Source organism: Thalassophryne amazonica, chromosome 16 (genome assembly GCF_902500255.1).
Source record: "Thalassophryne amazonica chromosome 16, fThaAma1.1, whole genome shotgun sequence".
In the NCBI taxonomy this organism is placed as follows: domain Eukaryota; kingdom Metazoa; phylum Chordata; class Actinopteri; order Batrachoidiformes; family Batrachoididae; genus Thalassophryne; species Thalassophryne amazonica.
The window spans coordinates 36,067,182-36,089,732 of NC_047118.1; the positions used below are offsets into that span (position 1 = coordinate 36,067,182).

The 22,551-nt window shown below is 39.8% G+C and overlaps 1 protein-coding gene across 1 annotated transcript; it reads left to right on the plus strand.

Moving 5' to 3' along the window:
• The first annotated feature begins 1,650 nt into the window (after positions 1-1,650).
• farsa (phenylalanyl-tRNA synthetase subunit alpha) lies at positions 1,651-22,001 on the plus strand. Its single transcript, XM_034190774.1, has 13 exons — positions 1,651-1,866; positions 5,068-5,205; positions 7,132-7,230; positions 7,351-7,469; positions 9,386-9,478; positions 13,074-13,202; positions 13,280-13,395; positions 13,486-13,570; positions 13,692-13,791; positions 15,235-15,403; positions 17,464-17,541; positions 19,324-19,438; positions 21,831-22,001. The coding sequence occupies exons 1-13, from the start codon at positions 1,720-1,722 to the stop codon at positions 21,934-21,936; spliced, it is 1,494 nt and encodes a 497-aa protein (XP_034046665.1). The 5' UTR covers positions 1,651-1,719; the 3' UTR covers positions 21,937-22,001.
• The last annotated feature ends 550 nt before the right edge of the window (positions 22,002-22,551 follow it).

Consider the following 22,551-nt stretch of genomic DNA (forward strand, 5'->3'; position numbering starts at 1 on the left):
ACTTTGATATTGTGCTGTGAGGTTTTTCATTTGTTTGGCAATATATATAAAATGCAATGTGTAGTCTTAAACACCTTGTGGTGCAATACAGATATTGGTGATTTACTAATCTTAACCAAAAAGGAAAATAAGGCAGAAAAAAAAGCAGTGTTGTATAGTAACAAAGTAAAAATACTTCACTACTGTACTTAAGAAGGGAGACTTTGTACTTGAGGTTTTTTTAATTAACCTTACTTTCTCGTTTACTTCACTACATTTCCGACCTTAATTGCATACTTCTACTCCGATACAATTTCTATGCGCCATGCCGTTACTCGTTAAAAAACACACACGAAAAAAGTCATGTTTTCACCCAGAGACACCAGTGATTACTAGTGACTGCAACGAAGTCAGGCCGATTTGTCATGAGGCATGTCAGGTAGGCTTTTTTTGCAGTTGCGCACATGGGGGGTGTTTGTCAGGAAAATGGTAATTTCTCTGCATTGATTACAGACCTGCAGCGGGTCTGTAATCAACTTTTCCGCAGCGCGGCTTTGCTTTGAACCTGGAACCAATCGAAGCAGTGATTCGATCTACGATTCCTGGATTTTATTTTGCTTTATCCTAATTTTTTCCTGCTAAAACCCTGAAGAGCATATGCCTGTGAGTAATATTTAATATTTTTATGTTAAACCGACCTGTTATGGTCTTCTGAAACAGTTGATAGATGTATTTTATAACTTAAAAATGGGACAGATGCTAACGCGTTAGCATGTCTATGGCGTTTTCAATGTTAGCATTGAGCTGTGCATCAGCACGTTTGTGTTGATTTTTCTGTATAATTAATGGTTCAGCGTTCGTTGTCGTAAAAGAGTCAAATTGTAATTTTTAAATTCATTTTTATTCATATAGCAACAACAATAGTCTATATAATAGACAATAATAGTCAATAATAATAGACTAATAATGTTTCATTACAATTTTAGAGAAAGAGACAAAAAGAACCTAATGAAACAAAACACAACAGAAAAGATAAAACCATGTAACAATGAAAATAAATACATATAGAAATGTGTTTCTTGTGAACACCTAGTCAGTGAGTAGCCTACTCTCGTTTAGGTTTTGAAACCTTGTTTCTGAAGTGGTTTTGTGTGATGTGCACAATTTTCAGTATTTTGACTAATACTGCCGGTCATTTACAAGCCTAGATAAACTTTTATTTAAAAAAAATCAGTCCGTTTTTGATTAACATTTACTTCTACTTTTACTTTCAATACTTGAGTACATTTAGTTGTACATTACTTGTCATACTTAAGTACAATAAATACTAGATACTTTAAGACTTTTACTTGAGTAGCATTTCAATCAGTGACTTGAACTTCTACCAAAGTAATTTTTTAATGGGTATCTGTACTTTTACTTAAGTGTGATTTTCTGGTACTTTATACAACACTGGAAAACAGGATAAAATCGAATAGAATTACTATTTACAGATGAAACCTGCGATTGTGTGTTGTCTGACTTAATTCCATAAACCACATGCATTTGTAATTTTTAATGTCATTTGCGCAACTGTTCCTTAGTTGAATTTTTTTGTACTTCTATTTTGTGTATGTTAATCACAACGTATCTTTTATAAATACTGTAGTTGGTAGTGTGTTGACTCTTATTTTGCTACTCGTGAATTTTCGGCTTAACGTGACGTCACATCCTGTCTTTCGGCGTTAGTAGCCATTCAGCATGGCGGACACCGGGTTGGTCGATACACTGCTCCAGCGGATTGAGAAAGTGGATGACGGCGTGGACAGCGTGGAAGTAGCGAACAGTCTCGGGGTGGACCATCAGCTTGTTGTGGGAGCCGTGAAAAGTTTGCAGTCTCTGGGAGACGTGAGTTTTGGCGGTTTCAGATTGTCACACGAGGACGTCAGCACAGGGCGCTCGTGCTTCAGTACAAACACCGTCTCAGTCAAAATATACACAAATACGAACAAATTAAAAAAAAATAAAATAACATTGATTGTGTATTGTTTTGAACATAAAACAAAATAATATTGTGCTTATTACCTACTTGGGTGCAAGTTTTTGCTTGGAGTTGCATCAGAATTGATTTCCTGTTCTCGAGAATATTTTTTAGAATTTCTGTAAATATAAATGGTCTTGGAAAAATTTGTTAAATATAGTTGCAAGCATAAATTTACCAATGGCTTTAAATTACGAATTCTTTTTATTTATTTATGTATTTATTTATTTATTTGGCCATAAAAAAAAAACAAAAAAAAACGGGAGCAGCAGTTTTCGGCTTAGTAGAGGTTTGAGTCCCCGCCCTTCAAGGCGGAGTATAATAAATATTAGCCCTTTAAATATACTAACATTAGTGTCATCAGCATTTATTAAAGCTATTTACAATGTACAGCATTAGGGGTCTCAAATGCTGGTGTCAGAGTTTTGACGAGTAGCAGAAAGTTTGACCACTTTACACCAAATTTGGCCTCTTCACTGGCGTCTGGTCTCTGAAGTCTGATTTTAAGGTTCTGTTACTAATCTACAAAATTATTCACGGACTAGTACCTCTCTACTTTGACTTTAGACTCTGAGAGCTCTGCTGTGTCGCACGCTGAGGAGCGCCATCTTACTCATTACAACTGACCTAATCAAACCTTGCGTACCGGCCCGGGCTCTGCGTTCTCGGGGTTTGGGACTACTTTGTGTCTTTAAGGTGAACAGAAGTCTGCAGGCCACAGTGTCTCATCGTGAGCCTGTTTTGTGTAACAATCTCTCTGCAGAGACAAAAACATTCAAGACCAGAACAAAGACTCAATCTATTCTCCCTCTCATATGTCTGATATGCTGACATAGTATGGAACTATGCTTCTTATCCCTTTAATCCACCTCATGAGCAATGGAACAGGTCTCTGCCTCACTTTATCTAATTTCTGTGTCTGTTAATGAAGCTCAGGGCTAGCTGCCGGCGAGCACCTTAGTATTCTCTCTGCTTCCCTATCAGTTTACTGCTGGTGAATTCATACCTTAGGTGCAGTTATTTCTGGCAGAATGATTCTGCTCTTTTTCTCTCTGTCTGAGACACTGATGAGAACTCCTGCGGATGATGGCTACACACCCTAGAGCGCCGGACTGATCATGAGATGCCCTGGCTGAAGCTGACACAGCGGGCCATGAACCACCTTACTGAGGGTGACCTCTCTGAGCCGCTGCAGTTTGCTTTTGGAATGCAGTCTTCCGTTAAGACAGATTTTACTAAAGTGAAACTGATGAGGCGATGGATGGACGCTGGCTCTGTACCCCAGGGCGGTGGACTTATCTCACAATGCTCTGCCTGTGGTGCCAGTGACTGTGCGCTCACCGCAGTAATGCACTTTCTTTTTGATGCTATTCTGTTTTTCCTGTTTTCTTTTTCTTCAGCCTGGTAAGTCTTTGTAAAATCCTTGTACCTGTTAGAATGCCCTAAGCAGTAAGTCACTCCTCCGAGTTTGATCTGCTTGAGGTTTCTTCCTCAGTATCGTCTGAGGAAGTTTTTTCTTACCACTCACCTGTATGCTCGCGCTTGGGGGTTGGTAAGGTTAGACCTTACTTGTGTAAAGCGCCTTGAGGCAACTTTGTTGCAGTTTGGTGTTAAATAAATTAAGCTGAATTATTTTGAACCATTACACCAAAACATCACCAGCTTCTTTAAGTCCTAATTCCCACCTGTGCATCGAGGAGAAGGAACAACTTGGAGCCCTTCAGCTGATTAAAGGGCTGTCCAGCTGTGACAAGTCGCATGTTCTTGGATCAAGCTTTTTTCTACCTCTGAATATCCTTTCCTTGAGGGAGAAATTACTGGAAAAATCACTGTTAGTGTTTCTTTATAAATATGGGACTTGCATATGGTGTATGCACAAAGTCTGGGTGCATACTGCAGTTCACCCCTTCGACAACACTGCAGAACCCCCTTGGCTACTGGATGGCAGCCACAGTGGCAGATAATCAGTCCATCCCCACACTTTTAAAATAGGCATCTATTTGCTTTAGCAAGATGAAGTATGGGCATCCTTTTGGCCTTCTCCAGCCACTGGGGTCCTCAACAATCAGACAGTTATGTGCAGGATCATGCATCAAGAAATGTGCCACATGGCCAAAATGTCGAAACTGATGCTGGTTCGCAATGCAAGTGATAGTCCTCATCTTAATCTCGGATTGTTTGAGACAGTCATTCCAGCAGTATTCAAGGATCTTCTGAAGAGACCCAGTACCAGAGACACCCAGTCATCTTTTTAGGTCATTGGTCAGGGTCCAAGTGTCAACCATACAGGAAGCATCAGGAGCCTAAAGACTTGAACCTTGATTTTCCTGAAAAGGTATCAGTATCGCTAAACACCTCTGTCCAGCGACCTCATGACTCCATAAGGTTTCCCCAGATGCTTCTTGACCTCAAAACAGGGAACAAAAGCTCGGATTACCACACAGAGGGGCTGTTGCTTCATTATGCAGAACTCTGTTATACCACCAAATTGTTCCATACAAAATAGTTGTTGGCTACTATATTAATGTTTAAAATGTTGATTATAGGACCTTTTAATGATAGAAGCCAAAAATATAATTGAGGCACTCAGAGGGTGTCTCACAGTACTCAGACTGCCCTGTGGGTGTGTTGTACATCGTAAGCAGGAGTCTGGTGTTATGGTCTGAAATTGTCTGCAAGATTAGATACATGAAATTCTTGTCTGTTTTGTCATAGCACTTCCCAGCACTGTTAAATTTTCTTTCGATTTCAAGTCGGTCAACTGTCACATTCCCCGCTTTGAAGTACTGAAACCTGCTTTGTAGAATTTTTGTTGATCTGTTTTGTTCAGAATCCACACTGGGACAAAACCCATTGTATAAACAACTGTGTGTGCTTTTCACTGTTCATGCCACAAATTCATTCAGTTATTATTATTATTTTTTTTAAAGGTGATATTCTAAATTTGAGCAATTAAATGCTATAACATAGCCCAAAAGGGACACACTTGTTCTACATTTTGCATCTACCAGTTCTGTGCTTCACAGCTACTTGGAGAACTAACAGCCCCGTCTGTTCCTGCCTCTCAGGTCATCTCAGCCGAGCTGCGGTCGTCTAAGAGCTGGGAGCTGACAGACGAGGGTTCTGAGATATCTGAGCAGGGCAGCCATGAGGCCCGAGTCTTCAATTCTATCCCACTGGAGGGTCTCGCACAGAGTGAGCTTATGGTGAGTCCCAGGACTGTGGATCTGTTTGGCTCTTATAGAAGGGAAAATCGGATAAAAGAGAAGTGAGATATATTAAGATTTAGTCCAATTTTGTGAAAATGTACATGCAAAGGAGAAGGGTTTATATGCACACTGCAAAAAGCTCTCAGATATTCACAAAATTCGTCCATCACATAGGCAGTTGGATATAATCTTTGTTTGGAGTGTGGTTGTATTTCTGCAGTTTGTTGTATTTTGGAAGTTGCATCTGTTGCACAGTAGTAGCTGCATTGCTGAACCGTGTGTAGTTACGTTGCCATCGTGTCTGCTAAGGCATTATGAAAGTCAGCTTTGTCTGAAGTCTGTTGAGTTGCCTTTGATAATGACCATCAATCATAGAATTTTTGATTTAAATTAAATTCATATTTAGTTGAGACATAAAGCATGCATGATTTGTAATAGAAATTATAAACATAAATATGTGTACTGTCTAAAACTGCTTTAGTTTAAAGTGTAAAAAATAAGTTGAATATTTTTCGTGTGTGATGTAGACGCTAGGTATTAAAACTACGGAATAAAGAGTTCGTTGTTTCCTGTTGCTGGTGTGACATCAGACCTGCAGATCTGCTCGCTCTGTTATTGACGAGAAGTGCAAAAAATAGGCTAAAGGCCAAAACTGAACATAGCTCACTGCAGCAACATGCATCTTGCTCAGCAGTGTGCATGTTTTAGCCTGTTAAAATGGGTGCTGAAATGAAAATTGGGGAATTTCCCCCAACTCGGGTTTCATGCCACAAGAAGAGAATAATGTACTTTGACAAGGAAGGACTTTAATACAAGAAAACTGGTCTGAGTTAGACTTGACTTGATCATGCACTTTGCACTGAGTTTACATGCTCTCTTGATAGCACGTAGAACATGGGCATGCCAAAAAAACATTTTTGTCCCTCGCTATGAGTTGTTGGGCCCCTTATGAAAAACAGTAGACTGAGCACTTACGCAGGTACCTGAAATGTAGTCGACCAGATTGTGCTGTTTAGAAGAGGAGGCGGAGTAATAATGGTGCGATAATGAACCAGCCAAGCAGTAAACACTTTTTACGTGTGCCAAGGATGTAATAAAATAATCAGTTTATTTGTTTCCCTGTCTCTGTCTGTTAGCAAGATTACATCAAAACTACTGCGCAGATTTTGATGAAATTTTCACCACAGATAGACAATAGGCCATGGAAGACTCCTTTAAATTTTGAAGGTGATCCAGATCCCAATTCTGGATCAAGTTTCACTTTATATAGGCTTGAAGAATTACTGATAGCAGGATTACGTCAAAACTACTGCATGGATTCTCTTTAAATTTTCACCACAAATACAAATTAGGCCATGGAAGGCTCCATTAAATTTTGAAGGGGATCCAGATCTGGATTCTGGATCAAGTTTGAAAGTGATCCGGATCTGGATTCTGGATCAAGATTTCCCTTTATATAGGCTTTGAAGGATTACTTCAAAACTACTTACAGATCCTCACCAGATTTGCACCACAGATGCATATTACACCATCGAAGACTCCATTAAATTTTGGAGGTGATCCGGATTCTGGATCAAGTTTCACTTTATAGGAATGTAAGGATTACATCAAAACTACTTCACGAATTCTCATCAAATATACACCACAGATGGATATTAGGGCATGGAAAACTCCATAGAATTTTGGAGGCGATCCAGGTCCATAATGGCGGACGTCAGAAATCTGATTGCTCTTGTTTACTTTTGCTAGAGATCAGCCTTAGAGTGTCAGAAAGCATCTCCACACTTTATTAAATTTCTTTTCAGAATCCTTGCATCCTTCATGTTTCCAGTGGTTTCATGTATTAAATGTTAGCACTAAATGGATTGCACGATTTGTTGGAGCACCACAGTCTGTCACACTGTTGTGCCTTTGCTTTTGTAGAAACTCTCCTTTGGAAAGATTGGTTTCAGCAAAGCCATGTCCCACAAGTGGATCCGAGTCGATAAGGGACACGAAAACGGCCCAAGGATATTCCGAGCTGTATGCGCATTTATTTATTTATTTATTATAGCGCTTTACTAAAGCCTTTGTTCATATGCTAAAAGTGAGTTTGTGTGTGCACTCGCGTGTATGTCTTTAATTTTATGCTTTCTGTCTGAGGTGGAGAACATAGAAGACCAGGTGAGAGAGAAGCTGCTCCTGATGCAGGAAGGCTACGCGTCTCAAGTGGACGAGAAAGAAAAGAATGAACTGAAGAAGAGGAAACTGCTGAGTGAAGTGTAAGAGGATTTTACTCCCACAAATCTGAAAGCAAGTGCAGCTGAGCTTTGTCACCAGCAAGAGAAATTGGAATAAGAATGATTAAGAATGGCTGCAGGATCTGCAGAGGTCGAGGTCATCAGATAAGAAATACAGTCTGAGAATCACTGCTACTAAACAGATCACATTCTGCTTTTAAATGATTGGGATTTAACTTTGGGGCTTTATCTTTCATTTAATTAAAAAAAGAAAAAAATGCCTTCCATAATTTCCCAGAACCTGGCATGGTTCCTTCTCCTTCTTTATTTTTTTCAACCAACACTTTACAAACTAAAGCTGCTGAGTTTACAGTTACAGAAATCACAGAAAAGTATCAAGTCCTTGTCTTTGATAAGCTTGAACTGGACGTTGTTTGGAACTTTGACTTTATAAATGGTTATCATCTATTAAGATGACTATAAATGATTTTCCTGTTACCAGCAAGTCAGTCAGTCAGATGGTCATTTCACAATCAGAGGACCTTTGGAAAAATTCATCTTGAAACAAGAGCAATCAAAGATTTCTGATGTCCACTGATCTGGATCGCTTCCAAAATTCAGTGGAGTCTTTCATGCCCTAATATCTATGTGTGATGCAAATTTGGTGAAAATCCATGAAGTAGTTTTGAAGTAATCCTTCAAAGTCTATATAAAGGGAAATCTTGATCCAGAATCCAGATCTGGATCACCTCAAAAATTTAATGGAGTCTTCCATGGCCTAATGTCTCTGTGGTGAAAATTTGGTGAGAATCCATGAAGCAGTTGACGTAATCCTTCAAAACCTATATAAAGTGAAATCTTGAACCAGAATCCATACTCGAATCTGGATCACCTCCAAAATTCAGTGGAATCTTCCATGGTCTAATATCGATCTGTGGTGAAAATATGGTGAGAATCTGTGAAGCAGTTTTGAAGTAATCCTTCAAAGACTTTATAAAGTGAATCATAATCCAGAATATGGATCCAGATCACCTCCAAAATTTAATGGGTTCTTTCATGGCCTAATATGTATCTGTGTTGAAAATGTCTTCAAAATCCGTGCAGTAGTTTTGACATAATCCTGCTAACAAACGGACAAATAATGATGATTTTATGTCCTTGGTGGACGTAATAAGTTTGAAATGTATTTTGGTGGGATTGTAGGCGAATACAAAATGTAGTCCTTTTGCAAACTCTTGAAATGTAAGGGGTCTGTTTGTTTGTTTGCTTTTTTATAATTATCCAGTGAGCCATCATTATGCAAAGGTTACATTTAGGAAATATTTACAAGTCATTGGGTTTAAAGTTCTAGTGTATATCGTTAGGAGTGACTATTAGCATGATTATAATGTAGCTTTCATGATCATCTGTTTGTTTGTGTGTAATTACCTACAACAATGAATCAGTGTTTTCATAATAAAGTGAGCCTTTAGTATCGACAGGGGATGCAGTTTAAGAACCCTTTTTATTTGTGAAATGGAGGATCATACATTTTTCTTTTCTCAAGAGAAAACAAGAGAGCATGAATCCCATCGCCAAAGAAGCAAAAGCGTGAAGGGAAGCAAAATCATCACCGATGACGGCATAACGAAGTCTGCAACCCCACCACTAGATTGCACTAACTGTAACTTAAACATTTGAAATTGTTTGGTTCAGTCCCTTTTTATGACACGAGTACATCAGCTGCTACATATTTTACTTGTACAAAGAATTTTGTGTTCATAAAAATGCAGACAAAACAATGAGTGATGGTTAAAATTTGACACCCATGTGGCTCAGAGAAAATCTAATAAATTTAGGCTCTGGTCTGCCCGTGTGTGTTGACTTTATTTATTTTCACTGTGTTTGTTTTGTCTGATCTCAAGCAGCAGGTATCTGTAGTCTGTGTTGAACCTGCGATATCCTCTGGTTCTGTGCAGGATGGTCAAGTCTTACTGGATCACGAAGGGGAACTCCTTCAGCACCACCATCACCAAACAAGAGACTGATCTCACCCCTGAGATGATTGCCACGTAAGTTTGAAATATTTTCTATGATTTCTACTTATTGATTGATTTGAAGATAAAAACAGCGTCCAGTCTGCCCTCTTCTGTCAGTCAGTGACAGTGTGCAGGGTCACAGACAGGCGACATAAAGAAACCTCAACCCATAAAGGGGACAAGTCAAAAGGTCTGGACTTTGTCCTAAAGGCAGGGTTGGACAAAATAACAGTCCAGGAATATTGTGTAACAAACTGACAATCAACCAGTGTGATCTGGTTGATTTTAGAACAGTGACGTGGCTCACAGCATCAAAGAGTGTAGAAATTCAAAGTCTGTAAAGCTTTAATCCTTTGTCTGCTGTTCTCCTGTTGAGGAATCAGTCAGGCATACCATTTTCCAAAAGATCAACAGCTGTTTTGTTTTCATTTCCTAAAAGTAGTAGAGAAGCATGAATCTTCGACTGGACTGGGTTGCTTGACGCGAGGACGTTTCGCTTCAAATCGCAGAAGCTTCCTCAGCTAAAATTCTTGCTCTGGTGGGCTGACTTCTGTCTTGATTCTTGTAGAGAAGAATAATCAAGAAGTCACCTAACCAGACCCCTCCTACCGAGAGGCAGACTGCTATAGGCTAGTGACTAAACAATAGCTCTAATTAGCACCTATTGTGCTCTAGTTAGCACCCTCCTAATGACAGGGCAGCTGTCACTCCTAATGATGGGACGGACCCTCTCCTGATGGCTCCCTTGACGACTCTGCTGATGACGTGAATGACTCATTACCATGAACAAAAGACTGAAACTGCTTTGACCTGAGTACCCCATTGTAAACAGGGGATAAAGCGTGTCTCAGACCCCCTCCCCGGTTAAGGCTGGGTTTCATACGTTTCACAAAGAATGCCTCCCTGATCCCTCTCTCAAACCATTCTTCTCTCTGGCTAATATTTTAACTTCCTTGTCCTCAAACGTGTGGTTAGTGTCTTTAAGGTGGAGATGAACTGCAGATTGAGGTCCACTGGCGCCCTCTCTGCGGTGCTGGTATAGCCTTTTGTGTAAAGGTTGCTTAGTCTCACCTATGTAGTGTTCGTTACAGGACAACTGAGAGCCTACACAGAAACTTTCCTAAAAGTACTTTTGTTACTTCTGACAACTTTTATTATTATTGTACTGTTTATGTTAATGAAGTATTTGCGTGCACTGCACAGTGAGCATTGTTCCTGTGAGTTACTTTAATAATTACATGCAGGATGAACAGCAGATGTGCTTATCTATCAGCCTGTGTCTGTTTTTATGTTCAGGATGTGCCTTTAATATATTAACATATTAAGTCAGCTGTGGGTTGTGTGTACTGCACCATAGCCACCACATGACAGTACTGCCCTGGGTCCTGGGTGGCAACCATGCTGGCACACATAGATTTTAACAGAAGGAAAAAACAAATCAACAGCAGCAAATCTGCATTTAGATTTACATGAAATGAGATTACAGAGGAGATTTAACTTCGAGCCACGTCCAGATACTGTGGCTCCACTTCCTCAAAAAATGGATTTACATCTCTGCACTGATTGTTGTACATCTTAGGTTTTATTCTCTGCCATTTCGGCTAAAGATTCTAAACAATCACAACTGTTGTTATTGAAAAAGAAACGACCATACTTTGATTAACAAGGTGAGCGACATTTGAGCATTTTTTCTGACTTGGCTCATTCTGTGTCAAATCGGCAAAGAATCTGCCAGCATCTCTCAGAATTTTGTAAATCTTTGTGAGATGATTGGGATTCATGGGTAAAATGCCCACAGCGCTCATATTTTTGCTCATGCCCACTTAATTAGTGAGATACATGCTAATGAAGTTTTGGCTAATTAGGTGTACCGTCGCAACTTTGAATGCTCACATCTCAGAAAGCGCCTTGGGGCAACTGTTTGTTGTGATTTGGCGCTATATAAATAAAATTGATTTGATATATAGAAGGTAGGGAGCTGGGAAGAAACTGATCCAGGATGGAAACTGATTGAGGATGGAATGCTTTCCACTTTAAGTGCAAAGCATTCCATCCTCAATCAGTTTCTTTTGACACAAAGTTGAAAATGAAATAGCCCATGAGCAAGTGCTGGCGGTAGTGAAAAATACATGACTAATGTAGATCTTTCAAGTGGACATGCAGCATATATTTGCACATAGCTCAGAGGCTGTCAGAGAGCCCATTACAAAATGTTCAGGGTATGTTGTGGAGACCATAAGCTAACTTTTACAGATGGTTTAGGAAATTTGAAGGATTTCTTTTTTTATAACTTTCATTTGAGAGTTTTGTAGACCTTGGAAAGGACTTTACAATGTCACCAAAACCAGCTCTTTTGCTGTTATATCTACTGAGTTACTGCATTTCAGTGACGTGAGTCTGGAAATTCCCGTAAGTCTGTTCCCACTGCCCCCCCCCCACCCCACCCCATCCATATATATAAAGTGGATTAAAGTCTCACGTTGTCACATCTACATCCCAACTATCTGAGACTGAAAAATAAATATTAACATGTCATCCCATTTATTGAGAGCCACTGATCATACACACAGCAGCCAGTAAGAGACGTTCTTACAAATTTAACCACGATGTCCAGGGCGTTCTGAAAACAACCGCTTTGTCTTGATGAACTGCAAAGGAAATCATGGATGGAAACGTTCTGCAGCAACTATTTAAAGTGTGACAATTCTATCAAGAATAAGTTCAAGCTGGGGGAGGTGATGGTCTAGTGGTTAAGCGCTGGGCTTGAGACCAGAGGATCCTGGGTTCAAATCTCAGTCTGACAGGAAAATCACTAAGAGCCCTTGAGCAAGGTCCTTAATCCGCTAGTTGCTCCTGGGTTGCAGTGAGCACCTTGTATAGCAGCAGGGGTGAATGTGAGGCACTATTTGTAAAGCACATTGAGCATCTGATGCAGATGGAAAAGTGCTATATAAATGCAGTCCATTTAAGTTTGCCTGGTCAGAGGAGAAGGGACCAAAGGGGTGCTTTGAATTTTTAAATTTTTTGAATCATTATATATGCAAAAACATAAATAAATAAATAACACGCCCGGTAAGTCTTTTACAGTTGCACATGTATTGTTCACAGCACAGGCAGGAACATTCTCCATTGAAATGGTAATAATACTGTGTTTTATTCCTTGTGACAGGCTGTATTATAGGACCATCATTTTGCCAATATGGGAAAATATGCTTCTTACGGCTAAAATGACCTAAAACATGGGACTGAGAAATATCTCATTTAGCTTAGGAATTGTATGTAATATACCAAATTGCATGTCATATTTCAGATGTTTTCTGGGGGAGGCCCCCCAAAGCCCTCCTGTAGTTGCTGCAGGCCTGGGCAGGTCATGAATAAAATTTCAAAGTTTTTTTGTCCAAGGGTGGAAACTTCATTGGCACGTATCTCACTAATTATGAGGACATAAGCAAAAGTAAAGAGTTCTGCGCATTTCTCATGAATTTCAGTTGTCCCGTAAAGATTCACATTCGCAGATTTTTCGTTGAATTTACACGGAATGAGCCGCTGTACTTCTCAGACGTTTTTGTCAGACTGGTGCCTGTTTTGATCTCTCCTACCCACTCCTGTCTTTCGTTCTGTCTTGCAGCGGAAGCTGGAAGGAGAAGAAATTTAAGCCATATAACATTGAGGCCATGGGCGTGGCCCCAGACTGTGGCCACCTCCACCCGCTGATGAAAGTTCGGACACAGTTCAGGCAGATCTTCCTGGAGATGGGGTGAGCAACTGTTTGCAACAGAAAACATAATATAATAACAAATGACGCAGCTGTAATTACGAGCTGCCTGCTTGCAGTTTCAGCGAGATGCCGACCAATAACTTCATAGAAAGCTCCTTCTGGAACTTTGATTCGCTGTTTCAGCCCCAGCAGCACCCAGCCAGAGACCAACACGACACCTTCTTTCTGTCCGGTGAGACGGCTGATGTGCACCTGTTTCCTGCACATTCTGACAAATCTTGTGAGATGTTTTTAATGACAATTCTAAATCCTGTTTTTCAAGACCCAGCACTTTCCCATGAGTTCCCTCAGGATTACCTGGAAAGAGTGAAGAAGGTCCACTCAGAGGGAGGCTTTGGGTCACAGGGGTGAGACATACTCGCACATTTGCGTAGCCAGCGCAATACCTGATGTAATTTGGTATCGGCAAACCTGTGACTGTGTTGGTCAGATCCCATGCCAGCTTGAACCTGTGTGTTCTGTGTATAGATACAGATATGACTGGAAGATCGAAGAGGCTCAAAAAAACATCCTCCGCACGCACACAACAGCCGTCAGTGCACGCATGTTGTATAAACTTGCACAACAGGTGAGTTGCAGGCACTTGTTAAATTGTTTGAGGTTAAAAATGCGACAGAGACACACTCAGCAGATTTGATAGATTGTTTATGGAGTGGTCATTGCAGACAAGTTCAGAAAGGAAAACATTTTTTTTTTCTTCTACACAGGGCCATGTTAACATTTAACACTGTTAACACTCAAAATTATTTCCTATGTTTGATTAGCTCATGTGCACATGTTTAGCATCTAGACTCTGCCAGATCACCAAGTGTGCAGAGAATAGAGAGAGAAAATAACACCCTGTGTGACAGACAGAATTCTTTATCACATGAGCACAAATTGATCATACTGGGGGAATGAATAGCGTAGCATGTGCACACAAAAAGATTTCAGGTGCAACACTTTGTTTCGGGCTCTGTTTTTTCCTCACTTAGTTGCAGCTCCAAGGTTTTTGTGGAGACCTCCATGTGCACATCTTGGAAGTGCCCCCTCACCCCCATTCTCCAACCCAGCTGCTATCACTTGGGGTTCCATCAATGGAAACATGCACCACCCTCTCACACAAAGGCTGTGGTAGTTTATGGTGGCTTGTTTTGCTCAGGTGCAAATGTGCATGAGTATGCATGCACCTGTGCAACCCTCTGTGTGGCTCTTTGGTTGCAATAAGATCTACATTCTAATCCAATTACATTTTTTCTGCAAATCTGATTGGTTAATCATGTGAGATTTCAGACCATAAAATATCATGTTGACGGTGGCAAAATATTCGACCGTTTTAAATTTGATGTATTACTCTGACCACGTTGCTACTCAGATGTCAATAATGGTGCTGTCAGCTGAGAGCGTGACAAACTAGTGCAGCGCCAACGATGCCGAAATGTGTGAATTTAATCTATCATACAAAAGTATTGATGTGGATTCTGATACAGAATTACGCAATACAGTTGACGAGATGGAGAAATCTGTGGGTCTGCTCACAGAAATTCCAGTTCGGCATGAACACGCTGTAGCTACGGTAAGCTTTGCCAACCGAATTACTTACAGAAAAATAAACCGTGCAAATGATGGAATTGGATTAGAATGGGAATATCCCCCTTGTGTGTGATGATTTGCGGATATTGATGTTGGATTACAGTCGCAAATATCCATTTTAAAACTCAATTTGTGACTGTAAAATCCAGCATTAACGTCCACAAATCATCTGACGCAACAGGGTTATTGCCTAATTATTACATAATACAGGAAATATAGCACTGGCCCCATTGCAGAACTTTTGTACATGCTCAAACTATAGTGACAAGTGGCCAGCTTCAGCTGGCAATTTATTTGGCTCATTACTGATTTTGTTGTGATGTTTATTCTCTGGGGGTATTTAAACCATCCTCCACTCGATAAACAGTGTAAAGGTTTGAATGTACGTCATCTGTTCTCCCTCTTCACCCACATGTCCAACCACCTGTCACTCTGCCAGGATAAGTTCACACCCGTGAAGTATTTTTCCATCGACCGAGTGTTCAGGAATGAGACATTGGACGCCACCCACCTGGCAGAGTTCCATCAGATTGAGGGAGTGGTGGCTGACTACGGGCTCACACTAGGAGACCTCATGGGAGTCCTGCATCAGTTCTACACCAAACTAGGTCAGGAGTCATACAGAAGTCAACATCATAAGCAGTAACTGATTACTTAAATGTGAGTTTTTGAACTCTGATGTCTTAAAAGGGCAAAACTTGTAAAAAAAATTTAAGGTATGGTTTTGCTTTAAATGAGCGACTATCCCTGCCAGCTGTGAGATGTGGATATTTTATAGTTCCCAAAAGTCATAGGAATTTAAATAAATAACTACATTTAATACAGTAAATCTTGCCTAAACCGTCATTATATAAACCAGATACTCGCACTCAACGGACAAAGGCAAAAGCTTGCGTGCTTTTGTATAGTTTTCCAGTGTATATATACTGTATATATACCGGATTTTGTATAATGGACTTTCACTCACATTGGACAAACCCCCACCCCACCCCCAAAAAATCACAGTGTATTCCCATTAGAAACCCCTCACATATACCAGACAGAGTAATGTGGACGTGCCCACTCTAAGTTCAGCACTGACACTAGCTGATTCGAGGAAAGTGGGCGCTGTATTTCCTTGATTTAAAAGCCTGGCCATTTTTTTTTTTCTTTTCAATCCACACTCAGACTTGGCGCGTAAATGAGGCAGACATTTGTACAACTCTGGCAGTTATTAACAAAATGCTGCTTGCTGCCTGCGCTGTAATATGGTGTTAAGTTTCACACATATACCTGAGTGTGGCGAATGAAAGACATCCACTTTAGATCAGAGCTCTCTGAGTGGCTGCGAACTCTCCCCGTAGCCTGACGCGCACCTGCTAAACGATGGAGACTACAAGGGCTGTGATTTGACACTTACGTTTTCACTCCTTCCTCTCCCATCATATTTTAATAGTATGTGCAGTGCGCCCGTTGATTACATATTGATCATGGATCAAATACGTTTGGCAGAAACGTTTGCAAATATGACCAACTTTACAACAGAGCGTTAAAAAAAGACACTCAAATCACCTGCAATTCGTGGAGGGAAATTGCTTGTACCAATAACGTTGGTTTGGAGGTTGATGATTGTATAAAGAAGTGGAGCTCGTTGAGGCACAAATTGATCCAAAAAAAGCCACTGTTCCCACCAAAGTGATGGAGAACTTTTAAACAGGTCATGCCCACGTCGACGTCATTGCCTGGCCATGGAGTTACAGAGTTGTAGAAGCATACATCAGGCTGTAATCTTTTTAATTTACATAATGCCCAACACTTATTTGAGGCAGGCGTTTATTTTTTTCAGATAAAGTTTTGATCTGGTCATTAAATGAGGCAGGTCCTGATTCAAGGTCAGGCGTTTTATCAAGGAAATACGTAAACCTAATTGGTGCTGTGGATGCCCCATAGCCTCGTGACTGTAATGAATCCATTTTATACATATAAAGGATTTTATAGCAGGTTTTGATTAAAATGGACAAAATTTGCTGGTCCACCTGAATCCAGTATATGCGAGTTTTACTGTACTGTTTATTTATATAATTGTTCTTGTTGCTTTTATTGAAGAACTACAAAAGTAACAGAATAAATAGTAATCACAGTAGTTTTATTTGCCTATAAGAGAATGTTCATATTCACTCCTGCATCTGTTCGTCAGCATGACTAATGAAAAACTGAGCCACATCTCACTGAACGTGACCCTAACCTACAATCGAACCAGGGACATTTTGGGTTGCTTTGGCAGAAAAAGACAAAACTAGAACCTTTTTTTTCCTGCAAAATTCTGACAATTGATGTGTTAATCCCAGTAAACGTCCCGAAACTCTGGCCTGTCTAGATGACAGTAATTTGGAGGCATAAATTTTCAAGTGACGTCCTGGCATTTTGCTAATGAACTATTTTCCACAAAAGAGACACTAATATGGAATATAAACTATTGCATTTGAGGCCAGAGCTGCCAAAAGGGTCAGAACAAGTAGATTTTAAAATGCTTCTCAGGATTAACAGTGCAGTATGGATTTTTGTTGTTTTGACAAGCACATACACTCTGAGTTCTTCTTTGCATTTGAACAGTTTGAGTGTTACCTTCTGTTCACAAAATATCCATTTTTGCAGAAATCTGAATTTTTATTTTTCCTGCTCTTTCTAGGAATTACTAAATTGCGCTTTAAGCCTGCCTACAACCCTTACACCGAGCCCAGCATGGAAGTGTTCAGCTACCACGAAGGTACAGTACAGAGGACAAATAATCCATTACTACACAGCAGTCTGCTGCTATGATGGCAGCTTTTTTCCAAACATTTCTCTGTTCTCTTTGCTGCACATCTGCACTGGTTAAGATGGATGCTTTTTAACAAATGATTACCTCATTTTCCAGAGTATTAGTCACACCTTTTTTTTGTTATATGTGGAGTTCAGTTTTTAACACGAGATTTCCCTGGGGGTGAGCAGTCAACAGGGAATCGGTGTAGCATGTGCACACCGCAGCATGTGTTGTTACTTAACATAAAGACTTTCAAATCCAAATACAAGTAAGATGGACACATAAATGTGTATTGGACAATACATTTGATGTTGTTTGATGCTTTCTGGACAAAAGAAAATGTCAGAGACAGATGGAGGAGTGAACAGTGGATTTATGTAGGAAGCCCTCAAGTTATGGTGTGTACCATAAGGATTGTTAAATTCCAAAAATAAGCAAGATAGACAAACGTGATGGAAAACATGTTGGATGTTATTTGACACAGATGAACACCGATTGCTAACTCACAGCATTGAAGAAAAAAAAAAACCTAACAATTAATTTAGTTTTTTTTATTTGCGTCTTGAATTGGGAATTTTTATGCATTGTTGTAGTATACTTTTATTTTTTGCATTTATTCTTTAATTATTGGAGTTTGTATTGTTTAGTGTGTTGATTCTTGGGGAAACCCTATATTAATAGTTATTCTAATCCAATTACATTTTTTCCACAAATCTGATTGGTTAATCGTGTGAGATTTCAGACCGTGTCATATCGAGGTAATGGTGGTAAAATATTCAACCGTTTCACATTTGGATGTATTACTCCGCGCCCTGACCAGTGTTCTGACAAGATGTCATTCCTGTCGAGAGACCAACCCTCCGCACAACTGCGCAATATTGTTGAGACGCGGATACAGAATTACCGTTTCACATTTGATTGATTACTCCGCACCCTGTCTGATGTTAGAATGACGCTGACCAAATTACCTACAGAAAAATAAACTGCACAAACGATGGAATTGGGTTAGAATGTGAATAGCCCCCTTGTGTCTGGTTTGTGGACATTCATGCTGGTTATACGGTTGCAAATTGAGCTTTATCGGTGACACATTAGTGGGGTATTCCCTAATTATTATTATTATTATTTTTAACGACCATGTGTCTATCTGCGCCCCCCCCCCCAAATTATATAAGTTGCAGGACCCCCCAAACTAGTTTTAAAAAAAGACAAATTATACTGTGGAAAATATAACATTAAACATGAGTATGTCTAAATTCACTGTTTTTTTTAATGCTTATTACTGTGTTAATTAAGGTACTTTATTGTAAATTGCTACCAGTTGAAATAGAGTATTCTGTACATGCACTGCTTCTGCTGGGTAGTTTTAGTTTTAAAAACACATTTTGGAACAGGTGTTAATATTACTTTTTATTTTACTTTAACGAATGCCTAGTTGGAGTCTTAGTAATTATACAGTAATAAAACATTGTTGAAAAAGATGAATCCAGTTACATTTCTGCAGCTGTAGTTAAATTCTAGTCTATACTCACACGCACTCATCTTCAACCACTTACTCCAATTAAATGTCAATTGGGGGGCTGGATCCTAACCCAGCAGTCATAGCACGTGAGGCGGGGTACACCTTGGGCAGGACGCCAGTCTGTCGCAGAGCCACAGACAAACACATTCACACCCGCACACACACCTACGGACAGTTTTTAAAGTAAATACGCTGTGGTACTTGATGTTTGTCTCTGCACACAGGACTAAAGAAGTGGGTGGAGGTTGGAAACTCTGGGGTGTTTAGGCCAGAGATGCTGCTGCCGATGGGTCTTCCTGAGGATGTCTCTGTAATTGCCTGGGGACTGTCTCTGGAAAGGTGAACACACTCCTCACACTCACAGACCAACTATGACATCAGTTCACGTATTCACATTTCTTGCATGAAAATTCTTTATTTACTGGAAATGACTTAGATTTGTAGACTGTCTGATGACATTCACCAAATTATCTTTTTCCAGCATTTTGCATTTCCGATGTAGTTTCTTCTTAGTCTTTGTTCTCTGGTAAATGAACCACATCTTGGATGTAATCTTTGACAGTTTTGTTGTTCAGTGTCCTTGACTACAGGATGTAGGAAGTCATGAGGGTATAAATTTAAACACATTTGAACTTTAACAGACTTATTACTTTGGATTAGTTAATTTTGTCACCCATTTTTCAATTTAGTCTTAGTCTTGTGTCAAAGTTCATTCTTAGTCACATTTGGTCATTGACATGTCATATTTGAGTCATGTTTTACGAGGTCTGTTAGAAAAGTATCTGACCTTTTTATTTTTTTTTTCAAAAACCATATGGATTTGAATCACGTGTGATTGCATCAGCCAGGCTTGAACCTTTGTGCGCATGCGTGAGTTTTTTCACGCCTGTCGGTTGCGTCATTCGCCTGTGAGCAGGCTTTGTGTGAGCAGTGGTCCACCCCTCTCGTCGGATTTTTGTGAATAAATGTCTGAACGATTTGGAGCTTTGCTGCATCAAATTTTTCCAGAAACTGTGAGAGACCTGCAGGTGGACACCATTCGGAAAATTCATATGGCTTTCAGGGACGATTTTATGGAGATTACACAGATTAAGGAGTGCTCCAGCTGGTTTAAAGACCGCCCACAGCGTCTGAGAGCGCGGCGCACTCCGAGCGCCGCAATAAAAATCCAACGAGGGGGGTGGACCACTGCTCACACAAAGCCTGCTCACAGGCGAATGACGCAACCGACAGGTGTGAAAAAACTCACGCATGCGCATGAAGGTTCAAGCTTGGCTGATGCAATCACATGTGATTCAAATCCATATGGTTTTTGCAAAAAATAAAAAGGTCCGATACTTTTCTAACAGACCTCGTAGTCGACTAAGTGTCTCACCATTTTAGTCTAGTTTTAGTCAAATGACAACTCAAGGTACATTAGTTGAGTTTTAGTCAATATTTTAGTATTTTCTATTTATTTCAGAGAGAATTTTTGTTTATTCATTCCAGTTGACTTGCGTTCCACAGCTGAAATATTGATTAAATGTCTGGAATAACAGACATCTTGAATGAATTGAATTGAATGAATGAATCTTCAATGCAACTTTGCTAAAAGTGTCTCGTTTGTTGATTCAATACATATTTACAAATGATGCACTTGTTCTGATGTTTTATATTTATTAGAAACACCAACAAAATAAAATAAAAACTGGTGTTAAATAATGACTCTTACAGCTGAGCAGATTCAGAGGGATATAAATATAAAATGCTACTTTGGTCCCGGTCTCCCCTACAATACTCGCACCTGCGCTCAGCCTGGAGCGCTGAGACTTTGACACCAGGATAAGTTCTCCCCGACAGAACAGAGGACGTCTCATTTTGGGGAAAAACAGTTTTGGTCAGTTGTATTATGCTGTCTGTTTTACAACTTTGGAAAGACGTGTCATTTGATTTAAAATGGCAATACGCTTTGAAGTTATTGATTGCGGAATGATCAGTCTTTCCACTTGGCAGAGAGCTGCAGCAAATCCGGCAACACACATAGACACGGAGCGGAGGATATTATTATTTTCATGAAGGACACTAACTTTATATAGGAACCAGAGAAGCAGGAGATATTAAGATTTCAGTCCACTGCAGAGAACTGCGTCTTTAACTGTTCCACAAAAGAAGGCACGTTAATGACGAACAAATAAAAACTGTCTGTGTCAAGCGGTGGACAATTCTCGCAGAAAGAGTCCCATTTAGAGACTTTAATCAGCAGGAAAGGTGAGTCACGACTGACTTCTTTAATTGTGGACGTGGTGCTTCTAATCCAAACCAGCAGCTCCACAGTCAACGTAGAGAAATGGAAAACTATCAGTGGGCACAGCGAGAGGGTGCGTAACGTAATGTAGCCAACAGTACAGTAGAAGAACTGCTGGCACAAACACATGACAGCTGGACTGGATGTTGCATTTCTTCTTGTGTAGTAGACGAAAACGAGGATGGAGTTTTTGTTAATTTTTTTATTTCTTGCAAAACATTTTCATCTTGTTTTTATTCATTGTTGACGAACATATATCGTCTCGTTTTGTCTGACGAAATTAACACTACTTTGGATAAAGTTATCTTAGACAACATGAGTCTAATTGATCCACTAGAGGCTCTGATTTTTAAACCCACTCAGCCACATATGGATATTTTTTTTAAGTTGTATTATTGTTCGAGCTGCCTGAGTAAATCAGTACCTGCTGTTTTTTCTTTCCTGCAGGCCCACTATGATTAAATATGGGATCAACAACATCAGAGAATTGGTGGGACACAAAGTGAACCTACAGATGGCCTACGATAGTCCCATATGTCGACTGGACTCCTAAGTTTCATGAAGCATTTATTTTTATTTTTTTTGAATGGACCTAGTTCCCCCCCCCCCCCCCCCCCCCCCAAAAAAAAAAAAAACATTGGAAGCTGCATCTTACCCAAGAAAAATCCTCTCATTCTACTTTTTCTTTGTTAAAACTCTAACAGGCAGACTAGTGTGTTTAAAGGTGTGTGTGTGTAGATAAGCTTTTATCTATACATCAAAAATGTTAAGTAAATGATTAAAGTTTTGAAGGGCTTAAACACATTTGCGTGGTTATGGGTTGGATGTCGGTGCTCTTATGAGGATCTGTGTGTCCCACGCTTGTCTTCAGTGCATCAGTCAATGTGTGAGGAATCAGGTGTCACCTGAATTGATGTTGGTTTCAAACCAGCAGATCAGCGTGCAGCATGAATCACCTACAGATTTGCAGTTAGTGGTTGATTCTGAGTGTTGACGTCCACAAGCCAGTAGTCACTTTTGACCTCATAAGGGGATGAAACAACAATTTCAGTCCAGCCTCAGTATAATGTGACCTCCACAAATATAATTTGCATGTTTTTTTTTTGTTTGTTTTTTTTTACCTAAATTGGAGAAACTTTAACTTTTGTCCCCTGTACAAATTGAAATT

Excerpts from the sequence above, each read along its gene's own strand:
- farsa (XM_034190774.1), top strand. The coding sequence starts at position 1,720 with ATGGCGGACACCGGGTTGGTCGATACACTGCTCCAGCGGATTGAGAAA. Across the intron at positions 13,792-15,234 it reads TGTATAAACTTGCACAACAG|GATAAGTTCACACCCGTGAA; the intron begins GTGAGTTGCAGG and ends TCACTCTGCCAG. Across the intron at positions 15,404-17,463 it reads TCAGTTCTACACCAAACTAG|GAATTACTAAATTGCGCTTT; the intron begins GTCAGGAGTCAT and ends TGCTCTTTCTAG.